At 37.3% G+C, this 18,546-nt stretch overlaps 1 protein-coding gene across 1 annotated transcript; it reads left to right on the top strand.

Moving 5' to 3' along the window:
- The first annotated feature begins 1,320 nt into the window (after positions 1 to 1,320).
- LOC124176993 (circadian locomoter output cycles protein kaput) lies at positions 1,321 to 17,217 on the top strand. The gene is made up of 12 exons (XM_046558975.1): positions 1,321 to 1,630; positions 5,242 to 5,286; positions 6,535 to 6,683; positions 6,840 to 6,931; positions 7,952 to 8,156; positions 8,305 to 8,400; positions 8,512 to 8,638; positions 8,755 to 8,993; positions 9,826 to 10,082; positions 12,734 to 13,129; positions 13,832 to 14,008; positions 14,697 to 17,217. Exons 1-12 carry the CDS (start codon positions 1,590 to 1,592, stop codon positions 15,108 to 15,110), a joined length of 2,238 nt encoding a protein of 745 aa, XP_046414931.1. The 5' UTR covers positions 1,321 to 1,589; the 3' UTR covers positions 15,111 to 17,217.
- The last annotated feature ends 1,329 nt before the right edge of the window (positions 17,218 to 18,546 follow it).

Here is an 18,546-nt window from a genome sequence, read left to right as displayed (position 1 = left end):
GACGGATAATTACAATCCGCTTTTCAATTTCAGTTTGCATCGGGAGAATCTCCGATTCGATGCTTGAAAAAGCTTCCCTTACGTTATATGACGCATTCGTATAAATGTAGCGAAGAAATTCAAGGTCTCTTTTCACGTGCATTGCACGTGACATGCGGTTAAGCGTGCAACGACGCAATTGCGTTTCATTCGTCAAAATGGATTTACGTTACAACGGATCTTCCTCACACGTGGACAGATAATCAAGCTGCAGGCATGATCAGTATCGTTCGGCCAACCTTCTCCACTTTTCCCTCACCGTTAGATATAAGTTCAGAATTGAACTCGGACAAGTGTCCGTAATATTAAAAAAAAATATCAACGAGTAGTGCCTGAACTTTATTGTAGGGTACGTTGAAGATTTATTTGACATTTAATAAAAATGTATTTGAAAAAATGAATAATTGACCCCGTAAATTCTGCGACGACTTGCAGCTATTATTATTATATCAATTTCCACTCTCCGCCGTTTGACAAATATCGAATTATAGACAAAATTTGTACGGAATTTTTCCACAACATTGATGAAAATTTTCGACATGTACTTACAGGCCGATTTTAAGTTTCTCATCATTTTTCCATCATTTTGCGACTCGAACCAGAAAAACAACTTGGCTGATTCGAATGAAATCGGAAAGAAAAATTAAATCTGAGATAAATTGTTACATCCAGCGCGATACGAAATTTATCAACTCTCATAGATTTTACATTTTAAAGAATTTCCCTGCGGTGAAAGAATTTGAGTTGTACAAATCGATCATTGACTGTGATACAATGAAATATTATCCCCCTGGATACCTTTAGAATATATTTGAAAAAAAAAAAAAAGAAAAAATTATGCCTGTACAATTTAAGCATTGAATTTCTAAACTACCACGTACTCTGAAGCTTCGAAATTTTCAAATGTAAAATACGTGTAGTTTTTCCAATCGGTTGCTGGTTTTCACCTCTTTTTTTTTTTTTTTTCGCTGAATTTGGTACAAAAGAACGATTTGAAAGTTGAAGATTTAAAATTTTTTTACAGCAACTATTACCCATATCAGTTTCAGAAAATCCTTTTCGCTCTATCGTATCGTTACTACGACGATGCGAGGTACGAACTTGGCCGTATAGAATTTTCAGGTAACCGCAGTTGGAGTGAACGATATTTTCCCCAGTATAACAACATCAATCAATGCTAAACTGAGCGCTAGGAACATTTCTCCCCTAGTATTCCCCCCCCCCCTCCATATCGGTAAAACGACGGCCCGCCTCCCGCCTTCGGCGCATTCTGCGCAGAGAGTTCGTCGAAGGTGGATCGACGACTCCTCGATCTTGGCGTCGGTTTTTCCAGACAAATGACGTCCCTTTTAATCGGGCGTCGTGACAAGTACGACGTATCAGCTGATATCCCGGGGACCGGGAAACGTGAAAAATCCTAGTGAAAATCGCGAACCGTGAAACTTGGTGTTGATTAAGCTTTCGGGAAATTTCGGGACGCTGTCCCCCCCACCCCCCACCCACCACCCCCCCCCTCTCACTTGGAGCGAGTCGCGAAGGTGAGAGACATCATGTCTTCCTACATTCGTGGCGGGACCATGTGCCACTCCGAGTAAGTTTCCGTAAAATTTTTCCAAATATCACATCCTTACGAAACCTTTCATTTCAAAATGACCGAACAAGAGGTTCGAATTTTAAGGAGGTGTAACGCGATTTCGTCGAGACGTAGGGGGGGAATAGAAAAGGAAAGGGAAAGGGATAGGGTATGTACGTGACGTTTATTCGATCACTGTGATAGACAGAAGTTGCGCAATACGTCGCGCGTTTCACAAGTTTAATGTTTAATGTAAAGGAAAACAACCCCATTCTTTGAAAACACTGCCTGTATCGTGATGAGAAAATGAATTAAAAAATAAAATTGTACAAAACGAAATTTCAACGTAACAATCTTTCATGGGAGGTGTAATTATTCCTGGTAAAGGCAGCATATGGAATTGTTGCATTGCACGTAGCCGGATGAAAGAGAGCTGTGTGTATACGTATACATACCCGTGTAATAATACAAGTTGCAGAGAGAAAGCGGTAAACGCGGCGACCTTTTTCACACACACATACCCGCGCCTTCGACATGGACGAATTAAATCATCGATTCGTTATCAATATTCCCATCCCCCCACCCACCAACACTTGTGTCATCACGGGGTTAATTCATTCGTTATTTTTCTGCTCTGTATTGTCGCTCTCACATACCGCACATCGTTTCATTGGTTCCTACGTGTCATTCGAAAGAAAAAGCCGCATTGCAGACGATGCATCGAATGTTTTTCTTTTAACGTACCCTCAGGTTTTCTTTGCGTCGGATAATCGCGGGTATTTCTCTTTCTTTCTTTTTTTCTTATTTTCTTACTTGACGGAACGTCGCGCCTTATCAGGAATTGGGTGATAAGGGGAGGGGGATGAAGCCCGCCTATTCTGCTGACGATTGCGAAAAGCGTCGACAGGTGGCGGTGATTAAATCGATTCCGGTGTATAATGCTTGTAAAACACGATATACATTTCTCCATATTTTATACATATATATATATATATATATATATATGTATGTATACATGTACGTATTGCGCAACCTCAGAGTTTCGAATTATTTGCGCGGCCAATTACAATACGTATCGTACGTAACTTAGTTCGTGGTCGTGAAATGGGCGAGGAAAATGGAATGAAAAAAAAAAAAATTAAAAAAAAAAAAAAAAACAGATTTCACCCCAATTATTATGCATCTACGTGGAGCATTCCGCGTCGAATCAGCAGTCCATTCGATTCATCCTCTTCGATTTTGATTATTTTTTTTTAGTACGATCGTTCTTACCAACCGAAAAGAGATGCGGCAATTTTTTCAAATTTTCTCCAGCTACTGGCGCAATTTTTGAAAAGTCTAAAACAATCACACCGATTCTATGATTTAAATTGTAATTCTGAGCACCGCCCGATAATGGGATCTCAATATTTACAATTCTTCTCGCATGCTTTCAGTTTTTCCCACATCAGAATTTGTTCTTTTTTTTTTGAAAGATCTCGATTATATAACTAGATTGCAGAATCACATTGTTTCATTTTTCCGTGATCTATTTGGATCGAGGAACAAAGAGAGAAAAAAAAAAAAAAACTCCAATTCCGACATGGACAAGGCAAATACTTGCAAACAAATCGTAAATATCGAGCTCCCGGTATCGTGCGATGCTTGCGAACACATTTTGAACAACAGAACCTGTGTCAATTTTTTCAGCCTTTCTATAATCATGTTTTCGGACATGTTCCTCAATTTTTTTCAAATCTCACCGGTGGCTAAAAATAAATCTGAAAATAATTCCAAGACTTTTTTGGGTCAGTGTGAACATCTTACATAGAAATGATTGAAATCAACGGGGTTGAGGTACATGAGCTGCTGATTTGACGTGGAATAACCCATGTACGTATACGTGACGAAGCTTGGCGCTATAATAGGTCGTGTCGATGGTGAAATGAGACAAAAAGAGGATAATATTACGGCACTACTTTGTCCTCGTGACGGGGATGATTGTTGTGCAATTCCCGAGATTGTTTTATGTTGCATATATACTAGAGTGTCCCAAAAAAACCGACTATTTTTTTTTTTTCAAAGAACATTGAAAAATCGTTAGAGTATCTCTAGAAAATGACCCTGTGAAAATATAAGCTCTTAATATTAATATTTAGAGGTGGCGATTTGTAATTTTCTATTTCCCATTTAAATAACATGGGAAAATTTTTTTTTGAACTTTGGAATTTTGTGATGGGATAACGAGCTACTTCATAAGTATGACAAAATCAGGTCTTATAGGAAATTTGATGCTCTACAAAAAAGGTCTGATTGACATTTTGCGTAAATCCAGCCGTTTCAAAAATATCGAGCCTCAAACTTCGGACTGTTTAAAACTATGCTTTTTTTTTGGTAAATACAACAAAAATTAATTTATATGTATTATAAACCCAGAATTATCAACTGAACAATAAATATATGCATATATTTATTCTTATATTTATTCTTCAGTTGATAACTCTGGGTTTATAATACATATAAATTAATTTTTTTTGTATTTACGAAAAAAAAGCATAATTTTAAACAGTCCGAAGTTTGAGGCTCGATATTTTTAAAACGGCTGGATTTACGCAAAATGTCAATCAGACCTTTTTTGTAGAGCATCAAATTTCCTATAAGACCTGATTTTGTCATACTTATGAAGTAGCTCGTTATCCCATCACAAAATTCCAAAGTTCAAAAAAAAATTTTCCCATGTTATTTAAATGGGAAATAGAAAATTACAAATCGCCACCTCTAAATATTAATATTAAGAGCTTATATTTTCACAGGGTCATTTTCTAGAGATACTCTAACGATTTTTCAATGTTCTTTGAAAAAAAAAAAATAGTCGGTTTTTTTGGGACACTCTAATATATACACGTCGATACAGTTGGTGGTTTTCGATTCAAAAGTATAAAATACAGAAATCGGCGATCAAAAGCTTGCAGTCAGATATCGACGCTTCGTAACGGATTGCTTCGAATTTTTTTCAAAACGATTTTCGATTAACGAAAATTATTGTATCTTAGTGCTTCAGAAGAAATGAAATAAGATTTTGCACGCTCGATATAAACGCATTGCAATTTTTCTGTACGCAAAACAAGAGCCACGTGACTTGTTAGATAAAATTGATGAGAATTAATGCGTAAAGGGTGGGTCTGGTCGTCGGCTAATATCGGAAAATTGGGCAAACATTCTTTTTAAACTTCTCTCAAATTCCAATTGCGAAAAATATAATTAGTGCCTTTCAATTCAACATCCGAATTCTCATTGAGAATACTATAGTTCCATACAATTCTTACGATTTGTGATATTCAAAATACTTACGTCTGGATTTGTTCTTGGAAAACTTGTTATTTATTTGATAGTGATAAAATCAAATTCCCCGCTGTTATCTGTATTTATACCATGATTATATCAGGCGAATGCGATGTGCACGTTCAAATTTTAAAGTGTGGCATCGTTTGAAAAATTAAAATGAGATACAAAAAAAAAACGGTAAAGAACAACAACTCGGTGGATTGATTAGGTAGCAAAGGCTTGATGAAGTAGAAAATAATCTGCTTGTACGTAGCGCTTGAAAAATTGGGTTTCCTTGATATTTGGATGGTTAATTGGTATTACAGTGACATAATGGACGATGATACAGACAACAAAGACGGCACGAAGCGGTAAGTGTCTCGAATTTACGTACAACTTTTTTTCCCCTTCACTTCTGCCTCTATCACCCATTTTAGTTCTTCCTTTAATTATACTTTCTCATCAAGTAGCTGAATGGTCCTAGTAATTTTGATTTTATTACAGCGGTAGATACAAGAAAGCTTCAAATATACATCGCGGTTTAACTTTGGCAACAGATCGCAACCGAATAGATGGGAAATTAACGAACAGTGCTTTAAAAACTAAGCGTGCGTATGCGTGTGTGACTGTTATTGATCCGAAACTGTAGCTTTAATTAGATTGACAACACGATGCTGGTTCGTTATTTTTTAAACTGGCGAGATTACAAAGTTCGTCTCGTGTTCTTGAAGGCCAGACGGGCAGGACGCATGTTTTTGTACGCATGAGATTAAGGTCGTGAAGTACTCCAACCTTTACCGACCGAGTAAACTCACCCTTCTTCTTCCTATATCTAAGTTTCCTCAATTCCGCCATGAAAGAGCAATGCATCGTCGAAATTTCTACCATTTCCGTTCGTTTGTTTATTTGATACCGGAGGAAAAACGGTGAGTCTGCCCGGTCGGTAAAGGTAGGAATACTAAACGATCTTACATAGGTGAAAGAATGAAAGCTGCGAAAGACGAAAGGAATGTAACAAAAAAAAAACATGAATAAATTCATCGTTCGTAAGTTGTGCGACAAATAGACGCTGTTCCTTTCAAAAGAAGATGTAACCATTGGAAAACTTTATAACTGTAGTCTATTCATAATGCTGTTATTGCTGTTATTATTAAAGCTCATCTTTTTGATCTTAAATTGAGTTTATTTTTTTTATCACAATGCAATCCAAGGATCGTGGCTTACAATAAATATATCAAACAAAAAAGATCTCCAGCGGTTTGGAAATCACGACGAAACTATGATATTAATCAACACATCGGTTAGTTTATCCGATTGAAGTTACAAAATTTAAAGCTATTAAGCTATTATTCACAATCCACGGTGAGAAAAAAAAGAAAAAAATCGTCCCTAAATAATAAAAAAATAATTAAATTTAACGAGGATAGAAGAAAACGTTGCTTCTGTTTTTTCTTGCGCAATAATTTAATCGCTGGTTTTGTATGTGATTATATATACATATTTAGTTAGTTAAAACGTGGAATGATGATTACGTAAGAACGGTTCATATTATAAACACATCTCTAGAGTTTCATAGTGCCTGCGATCAGATGAAATCTGCAACAAGCAACGAATTTCAGGAAGTCGCGGAATCTGAGCGAGAAGAAACGACGGGATCAATTCAACATACTGGTGAATGAGCTTGGCGGCATGATCAGTACAAATGCGACGAAAATGGACAAATCCACGGTGTTAAAGTCGACGATATCCTTCCTCAAGAACCATAACGGTTAGTATTAGGCGTAAAGATATCGCAGAAAAATTGAATGTAAGAAAAATAAAAAACATGACAAGAAATTCTTAGCTAATTAGAAAAAATCGAACGTTCTGTAATTTGATTACGTATACAGTGTGTCATGAAACTTATTATCTCTGCTTTTCGCAGAAATAGCAATGAGGTCGAGGGTTCACGAAATTCAGAAGGACTGGAAGCCGTCGTTTCTTTCAAACGAAGAATTTACGCATCTAATTCTAGAGGTACCTGTACGCCATTCGAACCAATGTTTCGATTAGAGTTATGAAAAAAAAAAAAAAAATCTCTTCTATCCCGGTGCACAGTATAAGGATTTCAACCCATATAATTATATCATAGCATGGTGGGAGAAAATTAACAAAATTGCAAAAAAATCTAAATACTAAATACATACATACATATAAGTAGTTATTGAGTAAAACAGGTATCGTTAAAAAAAACTGTTTCAATATTGTTGGAATTACGAAACACGAGGTACGCCTAACCATTTCCCGGTATTGTCGATCCTTCTTTGGCAATTGCAGCGCAAAATCAGTTTCTTCGGTTCACTCTACTTTTTTAGTTAAACAAGGCTTTAACGTCAATTTATAACAATAAAGTTGCACAAGCATTAAATTTTCGCAGCAATTGCAAGAAAATATAGTAACAGCGATCGTAATGAGAAAGAATAGTAACGGATACTATACTTTACGGCAAAAGCTAGAAAACTAATTTTCATTTTCTACCTAGAACTATATTTTTTGATTGTGATGAAAAATGTAAATAGTTGAGCACTGAACGGTAACCGAAACTAAAAATTTCTCTCAGTGAATAGATTCAATAATTGTTTCAATCATTTTCTCTCACCTCCACCGAATGAAAAGTACGATAGGACTTTAGCCTGCAGTTTGTAACGTTGATGTAGCGATACACCTTTGGAAAAAGTCGTTATTTTACAACTTTTCGATTACCTGATATTTAATACACTGTTAATACAGCACCAACAAACTCAGATTTTGTCAATTGGACTTTCTTCAGGCGTTCTAAAGGTTCAAAATAGTAATTTTGCTTTCAACGTTTCGATACGTTAATGTTACTAACTTCAGCTTTGTTGTTTTGCCCCCTTCGAAACGTGAAACCTTTATCATAAACGTCTTTCTCCAAGGCGCGTTGTTCTCAAAATAATTTCTGTTGTGTCAAATTAAATAGAGCATCGTGCTGACGATCAATTGCAATCCATGTTATTGATTGATTTGATTGAACAGGCGTTGGACGGTTTTATAATGGTCCTGTCTTCCAACGGACGCATAATCTACGCATCTCAAAGTGTGATGTCGTTGCTTGGTTACCTTCCAAACGACCTTACCAACACCTCGATTTACGACATTGTCTACCAGGATGACCATGCCCTTCTCTACAACGTCCTCACGAATCACACCGAAGCCCATGACCAACGCGAGTGGAGCAAAGGTGTCGAAAAATATTATTATACCAAATTTGGAACGAAAGAGATGAGATATAACTGCGTGACCTTTGTCATGTGATAATTAATTATGAGACGAGATTTTCGTCGCTCTTCATTTCTTGTCTACAATCATCTCGTTCCGTTAATTTTCAGACAATCAAGTACCATTCGCGTGTCACATAAAAATCGAGGGACTCGAGTTTCGGGAAGAACCTGTTTACGAGCTCGTCCAATTTGTCGGATACTTCCGTGAGTCCTGGATAATTTTTATATGCCCCGCGCCAACGTTAAAGCTATTAAACTTGCAGAAATTAGAAGCAAACAACAACAGTGAACCTATTTCTTCGCTCTTCGTTTCAGGTTCGAATCTAAACGTCAACTTTGAGACGAACAACTTCATCCCGACCGGTCATTTGGACGGAGTTTTATGCGATGACACAAAGTTCGTGCCTTCCGGTTACGCATGTTATCTATCACAGCGAGAATTGTTCGATTATTAATTGGGTTATGTAAATTCTTGAATTAGAAATTGCATAAATAACGAAATGAACGAATAAAGAGTGAAGTGAACTCGCATTTATTTCCATAGCATGTATGTTTCAGGCTAATATTCGTGGGTACCGGGCACCTTCGAACGTCCCAATTGATTCGCGAAATGTACATCGTCGACAGTGCCAAGTCTGAATTTACATCGAGGCACAGTTTGGAGTGGAAGTTCCTTTTCCTTGATCATCGAGCCCCACCCATCATCGGCTATTTGCCGATTGAGGTCCTCGGCACCTCGGGATACGATTACTACCACGTGGACGACCTGGACAAGGTCGTCGAGTCCCACGAGACTTGTGAGTCGAATTTTATCCCTAGTCGTTAAGTGAAGATTCATATTGACGATGCCATATTGCAAAGTTAGTGCAACGATTAATGGAGCAGTCACTCAAGTCGGACATAAATTGTAAATCAAAGAAACCTGTGGGACTGAAATGTGATCTTCGAAGTGACGAGGAATCTGTCAAGTTGACCGAATTTAAATGGAAATCATGGAAATCGTTCCAAGTCTTGCAGTGAAAGCGAAATGATTTCGATTCGTTAAAATTCTGTTGACTTCTACCTTTCCAGCAGCTTTCTATCACATCCAATTCACCAAGTGGCTTCTATTGATTTCCAACGATTTCCCTGGGCTCTGGGAGATTTTCACTAATTTCCAGTGACTTGTCGTAATTTCCCGTGATTCTATCAAATTTGGAATTTACTTACGATCGCCTAGAGCGCTAGGAACTCATTGAAAATCACTCGACATCCACGTTAACGAATTGGAATCATTCGTTTGATATCCAAGTGAATGTCCTTCCGTTAACGATGCATTTTCAGGCAAAATTTCTCGTCACGTAACTTTAAGATCGTTCAAAATTCAGCGAATTGTATTCTATTTGAGAAAAAAATACACACGTACTTCAGAATCATTTTAAATTTTCTAAGTGGCGATTTTTTTTATTTCGATGTTTCAATTTTACTTCACTAACTTGAACCTCGTGAGAAATGGAGATGGTATTATGGTAGCAGACTTTGTCATGTAGGAAACTGACGGTTGGAAAAAATCTTACCCTCAACCGCGATTATCAATCAACGGATGTTTTTTCGTGCTTTTTGAAACGACTGGATGTACCATTTTTACAGTAATGCAGAAGGGTGATGGCACAACGTGCCACTATCGTTTTCTCACCAAAGGACAGCAATGGATTTGGCTTCGGACGAGGTACTACATCAGTTACAATCAGTGGAATTCCAAACCGGAATTCGTCATTTGCACTCACAGCGTCGTCAACTACATCGACGTGATGAAAGAGTCGAGGAGAAATTTTGGGAATTTCGGCAAGTCTTACAGCCAAGATGTCGACGTACCCGAATCACCGACGAATCACCAACAACCCCAAGTACGGTAGCAATGATTTACTAATCGTTAAATTCGAAACAACGTACGAATATTTCGTGCAGACCTTGACGGTGAAAATGTCGTTGGTTGTGCTTAACGATATCATTTTTTATTCTTGGGCTGCAAATCTTTTAATAGTTTACAGCCTTATGTAGTATACAAGTCTGGATTTTTTTTCGTTCCTTTTTGGTATATAAAATTTCAACTATAACGATAAAACTTTCATGCCCTTGTTTTAAATTAGACGTGTTTAATATTGTCCTAGACGTTAGTAAGGTAGATAAAGTTAAAGAAAAGGTACAGAAGTAGAGTGAACAATGCATTACTGATTACTCACCATATGATTAATGGCGACAGGTCCCTGGCGATTCCGTCTTGTTGAAATTGAACTGAAGTTCCACTTGAATTTCACTTTGATTACACTTAGATTTTACGGTATAGATCAACATTTTTTACACTGTATTTTCACTGTACTTGCATTAAAAGTATACCAAAGTCCGACCGAAAAATCACAGAAATAAAAATTATCGACTCCACCACTTGAATAACACTGAAACCGAAAGGATTTCTCACCCCACTGAAATTAAACTGAATTATCAATTCACACTTATCACTGAAATCACACCGAAAAGATTTCTCACTCCACTGAAATTAAACTGAATTATCAATTCACACTTATCACTGAAATCACATTTGAAATCTACTGAAATTAAATAACGCGGAAATAATTTATTAAAAAAAAGAATAATTGAGTGGAATTTGAGTGATTGCCTGGTATATCAACCATATCACTGATTTTCGAATCCGCGATTTTTGTAATCACTTGTGTGTGAACTTCTCGGCTTCCCGGCTGCGACTGAAGTTCCCCGTCTTACGATCGTCAGAGCAGACGCAATTCGAAACGATTTCATTTCAAAATCCAAATTACTCGTGTTCTCGCCGGTCGGTTCGTGAATGATATAAAATTCCGTATTTACCAACCGCGTTTGGTCCGGAAAATTTGTAGCAAGCGCAATTCTGTACGTAAGTAATATCGGGCACAAATTGTGTATAGAAAAATTATTGTAGCACGCTGTTTAGAGAGAAAGTGATAAATGCTGGATCATTGAAGTGGGATCCGCGAATTAGTGATGACAGACAGAATTGAGTAAGGCGTGATGACGATTAAAAACAGTTGGTGACTATCCCTAATTGGTCCCTTGGAGTCACAAAATAACCCCAAACATTTTTTAAACTATGTTTAATGTTTCAGGAATAGACTTTCATAGTTTTTTTTTGCTCGAAATCAATTTTGTAATAAAAAAAAAAAAAAAAAATACACGCGCCGTTTTTTCGTTACTTTGTAACTTCTCCGATGTTTTACAATGTTTAACGAATCAATTTTGTTTATGAAAACTGAGAGATCTTTTTCTGCGATCTTTAACCAATACTTGGATTATTTTTTTCTAGATTTTTAGAATTCATTGTTCAAGCACTTTTTTGGAGCTGGGGTGAATTTCACCCCGTGTGACCGTTACGCGATTCTACCCAAGTGTGAACAATTAGGATCATACACAATAACAGATATACTTTATTTGAGAGAGTTATGTGCGAACTACGAACTGTATCGCGCGATATCAGACCGACAACTGAGGTTTAACAAAATCCAGAGGATACACGGATGATGCACGGATATGACTTTGAGACAGTGTATCGTACATGAAGTAAACAGGTGATCTGTTTCAAGGTGCGACGCGGGCAAGTACAAGATCTGAGATAGAGACGGACAGGTAAACATTGCACGCGAGTGTGAGTACGTGAGCATGTATGAGGACGATTCTAAATACCGAGTGAAATGAGAAGGTGAGACGAGTGCGATACGATACTTTGACTTGAACTGTCAAATTCGCTACTTTGCCGAAACACACGCAGCAATAATGCAACCGTTGAAAATTTGTTCCAGTTGTTGAATTGCCACTTTGTATTTGACCGACCAAACTTCGCACAAGAAATAAATATCAACGAAATGAGCATTTAATTTAATACCTCGGCCATCTGTTTTTCACCACTTCTCCCCTATGACAACCGATATAACGTAGTAGATATCTCGTATCCACAAAACAGACATAAAAAAAAAAAAAACAACTAATGTTTTGAATTTATGAAATAGGTGAAGAAAATATCTTGTTGATTCAGCTAGCACTTGTTTCAAACCATGAACCAAATTGTGTTTCCGTTTTACTGGATTGTTTAAAAAAAAAACAATTCTTTCGCGATATTGAATAAATTCGAATTAGTATATTGAGCAGCTAGTGCGCAAAACTGGTTATTCCCGCGCATGTTGAGCATATTATTTTCCCCAACCTAATCCGCGAATTTCGATTTTGCGTATCCAAATGAGTGTGTGAAATAGTACATTACCGCACTAGTGCGGAAGTGAGTGTAAATATTTAATTCTACTGTAAGAAAAGATGTTAAATGTGACAATTCAATCGAAATATCTAGTTACACTGCAAAAAAAGATATCTCGTTTCGATTCCCGCACTAGTGCGGGAATGTATCGTTTAACGCACTCATTTGCGTACGCAAAATCGAATTTTGCACACTATGTTAGTAAAAATACTTTCTCCGCGCACGTGCAATGTTATTCATACGTTCGTATCTTCCGAGCAGGTCGCAACGTTGTCCCTAAGTGGTTTCGCCCCCTCGCCGTCGTCCTCGAGGTCCTTGAAGACTTCTCGTTCGGTCGCGGCGACGCCACATTCTCAATATCAGGGTGACCCGGGATCGGACACGACGTCGAGGTCGGACGGATCGCCGAGCTCGAGACACTCGCATCAAAGCCCGCAGAGCTTAAGGCCCAAAGCTAACTCCCAGTCCACGGTGACGATGCCGACGACGGTCCGGGAAGGAACTCCGGCTTTACAGCCAGGCGAAATGAACCCCGCGTGCCTTGAATTCGTCGGTCAGAATCAGGTCGTAACGGCGATTCCCGTTCAGCCGATCATCGCCGGAAGTCCCGCGGTCCCGACACTACCCATCGGAATTTCAACCCTGCAAATACCGGAGGTAATGAATGCATTTTCGACACCTTTTTGGTAACTTAATTTACCCATCAAATTTATTTCACACATTCCTGAAGCTAAGATGATTTTTGAATTTCAAACAAAAGCTTCGGTACCGATTTTTTGTCTCAAGTCAGTTTCAAATGATTGGAAATTTTGTGGATTAGTTCGACGAGAACTCCACAATGATTTTATTATATTGGGAAAACTATTTTTCTTTTCTTCTTTATATGTGTGAATTTACCGAAACAGATTTTTTTCTTTTTCGATGTTGAATTCGATTTTTTAAACGAAAATAGTCTCTGTCCCGTCTTGAAAAATTTACCATATACCGACACCAAAGTGATTAGATAAGAAAAAAAAACGTGTCTTAGCGGGATTGACGAGATCGTTCAGTTCACGATTTGGGTATTTTCGTTTCTTACATTTCTTAATCAAATCTTCGTGGCATGTTAATTTGATGAATTATAATTATACGAACAAACATCGCATGGTGAAATAATGAAAAAAGTATCGATTCTCGACTCACCAGCCTCGTTAAATGTACAATGTTATCATTGAAACGTCTACGCATTGGTCTCCTCATGTATCACAATTTATTGACGAAACGTTTGACAGTAACATTTCAAATTGCAAATGATGAATAATTTGGAAATGAAATTCCCTCAATGTACGAAAATAATAATTTGCGTTTCTTTACGCGTAGAGCCTGAACCAGCAACAGAATATAGTAATAACATCGACACAGAAGCAGATGCAGGATGAGCTGCACAGAAAGCACGAGGAGCTTGAACAGCTGATTGTTCACCAACAGGAAGTACTCACAAGAGCTTACGAGCAACTGTTGTTCTCCAGATATGGGATCAATTCCCCCTCGATAAACGTAAGTCAATCCGGCGCTTAATACATCCTAAATCCGACAATCACAAGGAAGATGACAGGCAGATTGCGATAAAAGCTCAAAGTAGTAGCTCGGCTAGAGCAATATGGCGTCACACAGAATTAACAGCTGATCCGTTTAGCTAAAAGAAACGAGCAAAATGGTACAGAAAACTTCTTGGAAGTGATTCAACTTGTCTTTAGAATATACGTCGAGTTAATACCCAGTGAGTAATATATGTTGAAAGACGACTTTTGCGATCAAATACGCCCTTGTCAGTGTGGCAAATCTTCTGCCACCTGATGACGACCCTCGATATTGCGGATTAGTGACCATCTAAGGAGTGATTGAAAAGAGCGTCCAACTTTTCTATTGATCGACGCAAATTTGATCGAAACCGGAAGTGAGTGAGAGAGAGAAAAAGAGAGAGAGAGAGAGAGAGAGAGAGAGAACGGCATATGACAATAGACGAAGGCAATGATAGGAAAACTAGAGATAATCGTTTGTTTGTTCGTCTCTTCTGCCATCAAAGACGTTATACATTTCCGCACTAGATCCACATGGCGGTTGATTTTCTTATCACTCCCCAGAGGTTCACTATTTCGGATCCCGATCTATTTGACCGGGTGGCCAATTACCGCAGGGGTAGATAATATTTGCAAATAATAGTCCAAAACTGCTTCCCATCCAGGTTGGCATGCCGTATCCGGCTTCCTCGTGTCCTCAAACAACTCGGTGCGTCAGCGGCGCAGGCGCCGCAGAACATCGTCCAATGTCTGCGCCGGGAGTTCAAGACGCCAGCGTATTTCCGGTATCGATGCCATTGTCGGTCTCCGTCGTTCCGTCGGAACTTTTCGTCCATCCACTTGTCGTTAGTCCGGTACCTACAGTGACCCAGGTTACACCCTCCCAATTCGGCGTGACAAGGGTCGCGCCCGTTCACCAAACTGGCAACCTTCCGAGCACGTCTCAACACTACCACCATCAACAGCATCACCCTTACAATCATCATCATCAGCAGCAGCAACAGCAGCAACAACAACAGCAGCAGCAGCAACAGCAACAGCACCAGCAACAGCAACAGCAACAGCAACAGCAACAGTAACAGTAACAGCAACAGTCCGACGGCCAATCTCCTGCACCGGTACCATCCAAGGAAAGGACATCCACGGTTTCTGAACTGATACCATTCCAGGTTGGTCAGCGTTCGGGAATGCTCTTTTCCCACATCGGATCATCCGGTAGCAATCAGTATGTTGGCCATATTGATCACCGATTAATCAGTGATCAGCGGCTACGTTAAGACTGTATCATGTTGATGGATTCCGCTTGTCAAAAAATTTATGCAGTATCGCTACAGTGTAGTTTGATCGCTGAGGTCAACGTGTAGTGGCACCTTTATTTTTCTCTCGTGAGAACTGTGTAATGTACCGCTGGGTTAAATCAAATTTTTTGTGTGATGAGAAAGCATACCGAGACGTTCTCTTGAAAGGACTTGCTCGACCATTGCAACTCGTCTGGTTAATAGGCGTGGCCAACTTCGTAAAAATGTTACTAGTATGGTAGGTTACTAGCTGAGAGACCGATGCGTGATGGATTGCGGTAGCGCTGTTCTCACTAGGTGAGAGGTTACGGTTGACTGTCACTTTTCGACAGACTTATTCTAGGAAATTTATTCATGTCGGTGAAAATTTGCTTTCGGTTTCGAAAATTAATGTCAGCCAATCAAAATTAAGCAAGTTGAAGTTTGTGCGCTACGAGCAGCAAGTCCTTTCAAGAGAATTTCTCCAAGGATTCGTCTTTCGGAAATAAGCGTAACGTACACACTCAGAAATATTCATGACATTTAATATGTTATATATATGGCTATAAAACGTGTAGTAACCTTACCTGAACGGACCTAAGACACATACTATACTATATACATTATACGTCCATAGTACGAATGACAATATTATAGTAGCTCATGTGTAAACTTTAATTTTAACTATATTCATAATAAGAATAGTTATTGGAACTACAGCATTTTAGATCTTTTTTTGTTTTTGATATTCTTCATTCTATTTTTTTCCATTTCTTCTCAGTTTACAAGAGAGGAAAAGGAGGATAATTACATTATTTATATGGTGGGATAGGTATGAGAAAAAAAATTAGGCATGAATTAAGATCAACATTCTGCTAAGTAACCAAACTTATACATTTGTTTATGTAGTTTGCCGACTGCACATGATTATGAAGACATAGGGAAACGAAATTTGGAAAATCGTGCAAATGTTCAAATTCGATGATTAGATTTAACGTCACAATAAAGTTTGAAATCCATTGCTGCAAGTGACTCGAAATTTTACAAAATTTCCTGCAGCCAAGTTGAACAGAACTTAAAAAAAAAATAAAACGTAATTACAAAGCTGACAGTTGGAGCAATTTTAAAAATAATGCACTCAGCTTGATTTACGAAGACAATTAACCGATCGTGGCACATTACTCGGACCGAATCTTAGGTGCGTATTTATTTTAACTCTTCAGACTGTTGGTATTACAGCCTTGATTTAATATTGGTCTATTTCACGCTCGTGGGTGTAATTTTATGTACCGCGTTACAATACATATATTTATATAGTGTTTATATAATGCTAGAAGAGAGAGAGAGAGAGATAATAAGAGAGACATATTGCGGAAAAATCCCGTGACGCCGTTGGCAATAAAGAGTCTTCGATTCATCAATAGAAGAATCAGCCAAATTACAAGCTAAAAAGAAAGAATTAAAAATCGAACAAAATAAATACATAAATAAATAATCATATGGCGAAATGAATCATAACATAGATTTTAACCTTAAAAGGATGTAATGAAAACTTGAGATATCGAAGGAGTGTAAACGGTATGAATACGTGAATCGTACGTGTAATTAAAGATTAAAAAAAGGTGAACCCGGGACAAATAAAACTTATCGCTTTCAGGGGCATTTACTTACTTACTTAAGGGCAAATTTAAAACCGATATGACATAAAGATTACCTCTTACGTCGTGGAGAAATCGATAATCCAGATGTACGGTAGAAATACCGTATTAAATAAGTGATATCGGCTTATCGAGAGTATAACGACAATATACTGTGTACGAAAAAGTCGCTCAAAATTGATAATTTTTTATTATCAGGTAAACGCCGATAAAAAATATCAGCTCAATTATAATATTATTATTATTATTATTAATATTATTTAACTATATTCATTGCTATCATCATCATCATCATCATCATCATTATCACTATTATTAAAGTATTGCTGAATTATTATTAGTATATTATTTTCATTATTGTTATTATTAATATTATCATTATATTATTTCCATTATTATTATCATCGTCATTATTATCATTATTATTGAAATATTGTAAAATAATTATTTTCATTATTATTTTCATTATTATTATCGTTAGTATTATGAATGCTATTTTAGTAATTTCATTATTGTAAGTAGTCATTATTATGAGATGTTGAAATATTTTCTTAACGAATTTTTCGTACTCTAGTGCAATGATTGAAATACAAGAAAAACATTAACTAGAGAACGTATTCATGGACGTGTACGTACCTATGTGCTTTATACATACAATTAGATAACGGCACATCTTTTATAAGTAACTGGCAGGGCCAGAATCGCCTCAAAGGGCATATCGTGATTCTTGGCCAAAAATATCGATCGTAAGGAGCGAACAGAGAAAAAAACAAAAATTCCAAGCAAATTTCTGTTTTTTTTTTTTTTTTTTTTTCGCGATAAACAGTAGAACACGAAAGTATTAGAGACAAATTCATTTGCACAAAATTATGATAGGAAGCCTGTTACGTATATATATATATATATATATATATATATATATATATATATGTATATTTATGTATAATAATTACATTTGGCTTACTTTAGAAGGCCTGCAAGTACGGAAAAGTCAGAAGAAAATTAATCGAGCTTAAAAATTAGAAAATTGATCGAATAAAACTGAGAAAAACGGTTGCGTGCATCAGGGTGCATAATTTATTAGCTTACAGCAGCATTACCGGCAACGCCACCCTGAACTTAGCATGACCAGTTTTTAATCACGTTTATTGGTAACACAGATTCCGGCCGTCTGTTGCATACATTATGTTTTATTTTCATTTTCACTTTCATTTTTATTCATTTTTTATTTTTTTTTTTCTCTGGCCAAAGTAGCCGTGAAAAGAATGGATTTGGCGAAAGAAATTCTATCGCTTGATTCTCTTCTATTAGCAAGAACTCAACAACTCTCCCTTGAGCAAAACATATTTTTGATAGCGAGTTTAATTAATTTACATTCGAAAAATAGTCTATATAATTTCAGCGAGTGGTTAATATTAGTTAAAATAAAATATGTAAGGTAGCAGCACCGTTTGTAACCACTGGACCATCTTTGGCCATTATCGTAAAAGGTTTCGATATTATTAGTTTCCGGGATCATAAATCTATTAAATTATAGAATTCATTAGTAAAACATACCCTGCCGGTAATACTAAACGGAA

This window comes from Neodiprion fabricii, chromosome 2, assembly GCF_021155785.1.
Source record: "Neodiprion fabricii isolate iyNeoFabr1 chromosome 2, iyNeoFabr1.1, whole genome shotgun sequence".
NCBI lineage: Eukaryota > Metazoa > Arthropoda > Insecta > Hymenoptera > Diprionidae > Neodiprion > Neodiprion fabricii.
The sequence above is the reverse complement of the archived record's forward strand: the minus strand, read 5'-3'. Positions and strand labels throughout refer to the sequence as shown.

What these genes read in the sequence shown, in the direction of transcription:
- LOC124176993 (XM_046558975.1), top strand. Translation starts at nt 1,590, where the DNA reads ATGTCTTCCTACATTCGTGGCGGGACCATGTGCCACTCCGA. An exon ending in AACAAAGACGGCACGAAGCG is followed by an intron (nt 5,287 to 6,534) that starts GTAAGTGTCTCG and finishes AACGAATTTCAG; the next exon opens with GAAGTCGCGGAATCTGAGCG. An exon ending in CGTCGAGTCCCACGAGACTT is followed by an intron (nt 8,994 to 9,825) that starts GTGAGTCGAATT and finishes CCATTTTTACAG; the next exon opens with TAATGCAGAAGGGTGATGGC.